This window comes from Galeopterus variegatus, unplaced genomic scaffold (genome assembly GCF_000696425.1).
Source record: "Galeopterus variegatus unplaced genomic scaffold, G_variegatus-3.0.2 Scaffold7164, whole genome shotgun sequence".
Classification (NCBI taxonomy): domain Eukaryota; kingdom Metazoa; phylum Chordata; class Mammalia; order Dermoptera; family Cynocephalidae; genus Galeopterus; species Galeopterus variegatus.
In genome coordinates, this window is record NW_007733275.1 from 101,734 (window position 1) to 107,147 (window position 5,414).

The 5,414-nt window shown below is 38.7% G+C and overlaps 1 protein-coding gene across 2 annotated transcripts in view; it reads right to left on the bottom strand.

The window, feature by feature from the left end:
* Window positions 1-297: 297 nt before the first annotated feature.
* Window positions 298-5,414, bottom strand: part of LOC103607141 (alcohol dehydrogenase class 4 mu/sigma chain) — a 22,757-nt gene continuing 17,640 nt past the window's right edge. The window contains exons 8-9 of one of the 2 annotated variants that reach the window (XM_008591680.1): window positions 3,225-3,363; window positions 298-934 (exon numbers count right to left, since the gene is read on the bottom strand). In XM_008591680.1, the coding sequence (XP_008589902.1) occupies window positions 910-934; window positions 3,225-3,363 (164 nt within the window). In that variant the 3' untranslated portion in view covers window positions 298-909. The remainder of the gene's footprint in view (window positions 935-3,224; window positions 3,364-5,414) is intronic. The other variant, XM_008591679.1, reaches the window with a different exon arrangement.

Genomic DNA, 5,414 nt, shown 5'->3' on the forward strand with positions numbered 1-5,414 from the left:
TAAATGGAGTCATTACTAAATAAACATGGACTTGTAACTCTACTTTATCAAGCTAAAACACATTATGGATATACATATAGATATTTCAGTGCAGTTGTAACACATTGAAAAAATTTTCTGGTAAATGGAGTCATTACTAAATAAACATGGACTTGTAACTCTACTTTATCAAGCTAAACATTATGATAAATTTCACATTGTGATTCTAGCTTCACTTTTATATTTAAGTAATATTATAGAAGGCATATTTTCTATAATATTAATATATTCTATCTAATAGCCTCATGCACCCTTATAATATACTTTTTCAGTTTCACCAAGTTATATAATACTAATTCTTAAAGTTAATCATTGAAAAATGTGCCCTTCCCTTTCATTTTCCTATTTCTTTCTTAATCTAATCAAATAAGGTATATAACGCAATAAGCTGATTTCAAAACTTAATTCAAGTTAATTTATAACAAGTATTTTAAAAATATTTACATTCAAATCTAAAAAAAATAGTTACAATGTGTTAAATGAATATTACTTAAGGAATACACATACCCTATCTTTATATGTCGTAGTCGTATCTGATTTAAGTGGTAGCAGCTAGTTAAAACTTTTTAAAAAAAATCTCTATTTTTAACATAAAAATCCAAGTGTATGTTTTTTAGATATATAATTATGGCCTTAGAAAAAGTTTAAGTTAAAATTTTTAATAGTGCTATTAAGCCCCCTGCTAATTCCTAGGTGTTCATAGCACTCAATGTTTATAAAGGTTTGTAATTACTTATAAAGGTTTTCTGTCTTCACCAAATCTACTTCTGCTTATACTCCTGAGACAGACCCACAATCTCAAAGGAGGGGACAGTAAAAAGGGAAACTCCAAGCCACCATCACAGGCACAGACCTCCGCCATTTAGGATCTCAAAATGTCAGGACAGTTCGAATGCTGAAATGTAAAATGAGAGTTTTTAGTGATTTGTTTCTATATCTTTCAAATAAGAATAGTTTAAACAATTGTCCTTCCTCTTGTCATAGAAACTTCAGGTAAATTCTGCTATTGGAAATCCTTCTGGGCCTGAGGTCCTCACCAATTAATTTTCTTTCTTATATGTCTCTCATAAGGGCATCTGAGCTGATTCTAGAAGCATCTTAATAATTGCAATAGGCCAACAAGAGGAAAGGGGTTCTCAGGCTGAAGAGAAAGCATGAATAAGGCTAGTAAGGTATGAGCAAGAAGGTAATTCAGTGTAAATGTAGATGAGACCTACCTGCTTCCCTCACTTTATCTCCAGAGCTTGGTGCGGAGACTGCAATAAAATGGGTGCTTAATTCTAGTTGTTGAATGACTAGATAGGTTAATAAATGAAAATAAGTTTTCGTTCAATAATAAAGGCTTTCAATGCCATGCTAAAGCATTGACATGTTGGGACAACTTGAGCTGAGCAGCTTAGTGAAGGACTAACTAGAACGGTAAAATACAGAAGGCAGGAGACCTGTTATCAGACTACTGTGTTAACATGACTTGGTTAGAGATGATTAGACTAAACTAAAGCAGTGATCATGGGCAGTCAGGGGAGAGATGCTGGAGAAGAAATCAGAGCTTCCATCATCAGGCCTTAGCATCGGTTTATTTGTAGTAGGCAAGAGTGAAAAAGAAGTCAGACACGATGCTATGGCTTCTAGTCTATAAAAGCAGAATAAGTGACATTATTTGCTGCAATAAAATGTGCCGGTGGAAGAATTATTTTGAGTGAACTTGCTGTTAAGTAGGACATTCAAGTGAAGTTATGCAGAAAGGAGATGGACATTGAGGAGCTTAGGTTTACAGACATCAATTTGAAAGTTCTTGCATTAAGGTGATATTTGAAGCAAAATTCCTGAGAGCAGAATTTATCTTTCTTTGAAAAACAGCCAGTAATTATTTTTCAAACTGGCCATATTAAGCCATTAGTTTTGCTCATCTGAGTAAAGGAGTACTGGATGTTTCTGACAGTTTTTCTGACAGAAAACCATTGTTTACTTGCTTAAAAATAATTTAAATGTATTTTCATATCATGATGATCCTGTAGGCTAGATCAGATGTAGAGATAAGATACACACTGTAAAAACACTAAAGGGAAAAAAATTAGTGAAAACTTGCATTTCAGATTAATTTATAGTTTCTTTTACTAATGAAACCCAAATTCTTGGCACATAGTAAAAGAAACTGTAAATTAATCTGAAATGCAAGTTTTCATTGTCCAGTCCTTACAAGCTATAAGAGCAGTGATAAAGATGCCCATGTGTGCCAGAGCTTGACAAGCTCTGTCAGAGAAGTGCGGCATGTGGTAAACAGAGCACAGGCTTCGCACTGAGTCTGAATCCTGGTGCTGCCCACAGGAGGTCTGAAAAGTTATTTGTTTGCCTCTCACAACCTTAAGTTTTTCAAATGAAAATGGTAAGAATAATACCTGACCTACAAGGATTAGAAGAAAGCACCTTTGAAAAAGCACACTTAAAACTGTACAGTAAGGAAATTTTGTGGCGTTACTTGAAGAAACTAGCAGCTTTGTGATGAAATAAAAATAGCCAAGATGAAATATTAACTGGTGTGAAAAAAAAGTCCAGAAGATTTTTAAAAACTGTTTAATATAGGACAATGGCATAATAAGTTTATGAGGATCAGCTACATCAATCTGACTAGGCTAAATAATCAGAAACAAAATATGAAGGAAACAAGTACCTTTGTAAGTAATGAATTCTAAAAGTAGCCTGTGGAGAAGAAACAAGATGACCTGCCCATTGATGGATGATTGGATACAGAAACTGTGGTATATATACACCATGGAATACTACTCTGCTGTAAAGAAGAATGAAATTCTCCCATTTGCAACAACATGGATGAGCTTGGAGAAAATTATGTTGAGTGAAATAAGCAAAGCACAGAGGGAAAAACACTGCATGTGCTCACTCGTAAGTGGGAGCTAAGAGAGAAAGAAGAAAGGAAAGTCCACAGTGGTGTGTTGGACTTGCAGAGGGAGAGAGCAGACCTAGGGATACAAAGTGGAGTGAGGAAAGTGGCATGGGGAGGGAGGTCGGGGATGATTGGGTGGGGGACACCAGATATAATCGCAATTTGTGGTAATGGGCATGCTGCCAGTATGGATCTGGCCATCACATCTTGGGCACGAGTGGTGACAGTCAGCTTTGTACCCCATGAATATTCACAACCAATAAAACAAACAAAAAACAGATACCTTTGCCCTGAATAGAGCAGTTCAAATCCTTCACTGATTTTCTGGAAAGGTAAAACATGAGTTATCAACTGGTCCAAGTCAAATTTCTTTTCCAGGAAATCAGACACTAGTTTTGGGACATCATCTCTGCTTTTCCAACCTGTAAATAAGCACACATTTTTTTCTTTAGACTTTACTAAGCAGTCTTTATATTTTATTTTGCTATGTTTGTCCTTTTTTCCTGCATTCTTACCTTTCCCCATATTGGATCATTTCCAACAGCATACAAATAAGCTGTATTTCTCCCATCTTGAGAAATAAAGTCCAAAGAAAACCCTCTCTCAGTTCTCACATCTCCTTTTGCATGCCCTGTATTTCTGCTTCTATTACAGATAACCTTCTTTACTTTGCAGAAAGAACTGTCTCCAGTTCACTGTTTGTGCTTGCAGTTCCTTTCCTCTCACCCTCCTACAGGCTCTTGCCCCCAGCACTCTGCTGGAACAGCTCCTGTCAAGGTCACTTGTGACCTCCATTTTAACTCAGACAGTGGTCAATTTTCAGTCCTGGTCTTCTGTAAACTGTTAGGTGGATTTGATGCAGTCGGTGGTTCCCTTTTTCCCGTTCACTGGCTTCTAGATACTGCACCATTGCGTGGTTGTCCTTCCTCACTTGTTCCTCCTTCCAGAGATCTCTGCCGGATCTCCACACCTCCCAGGCCTCAAACTCTGGCATGTCCTAGGGTTTGGTCCTCAGACCTTCTCACCTCTTTATATTTACTTTCAGGGTGATCTCCTCTGGTCTCATGGCTTTAAATACATTCTGCTGAAAAAACTTCAGTTTATATTTCCAGCCTAGACTTCTACCTGAACTACAGACTCATACCCATATATCCAACTGCCTACCTGACCTCTCTGCTCAGATGTCTGAGAGGCATACAAACTTGACCTGCCCAGACCACTCCTGATTTCCACCACCTGTACACTAGTCCCCAACCTGTTCCTCCCGTAGTCTTCCTGTCTCAATAAATGACTGCATCATTCCTGTCGCTCAGGACCAAAATCTTGGATTCTATTCTTTCTGTCATACAGGAATACTTCAAAAAATCCCATTGGATCTAACTTCAAAATATATCCAGGATCTGACCACTTCTCCAAGCCACCATCATCGACTTCGTGCCTTATAGTAACTTCTTCCGTGGTCCCACTGCTGGCACCTTTGCTCATAGAATATTCCCCACAGAGCAACTGGGAGAAGAGTGTTAAAATGCAAGTCAGGTCGGGTCACACCTCCCTCAAAAGCCTTCCTTTCTCACTCCAATGAAGATCCTAACACCTCACCAAAACCTTGCCAGAAGGCCCCACGATCTGCCCTCCGAGCCCAGTTGCTGCTGTTGTGTTCCGTGGCCAGCTAGCCTGTTCTCACTGCTCTCACTTGCCAGCACTCCTCTGTGATTCCTACCCCCTCGCCCCGGAGCACTCTTTCCCAAGATTCCTGAAGAGCTCATTTCCTTTATGTTTTTGCTCAAATGTCACCTTCTCAGGGAGGCCTTCCCTGATCTTGGTAAACCAGCACTCCCCTCCTCTCCACCCTTTCCACCACCTGTTGCCCTTTCTCTGTTTTTCTCCCCAGCACTTGCCACCATATGGTGTGCTCTGCATTTACTTACTTACTGTCGGTCTCTCTGCACTAAAATGAGAGGATTCTCCTACTTTCTGAGAGCAGGAACTTGGTATGTTTTGCCTCTGCTAAATTCCCAGCTCCTGGAATAATGCCAGTACTTAGCACACACTCAATAAATATTTATTGAATAACAGGATCTTACCTCTAATATCCCTGAATAATCTATAATCTCCCCACATCACACAAACAGCTGAAGTGAGGAGACTCAGCTCACATCTCTTATTGTTTTGTTCCTCTGTTCACGTCCTATTTCCTCTAAAGCCTTATCTGCACCAACCAGCCTCTCACTCTTGTGCCCCAAATAATGTTGTGGAAAGAGAACAAGCTTCAGCATCCGATGGTCCAGCTTTAAACCACAACTCTCAACTTGGGAACTACAGGAGAAAAGGACTTAATAGTTGCAAGTCTCAGTTTTATTATTCATGAGTAGCTATCTCAGATAGTTGCTGAGAACTAAAATAAACTAACACTTTTACGTAAAAGTTTTAACATATAATAAATGCCAAATAACTCCTCTTGTAATTTGTTTTA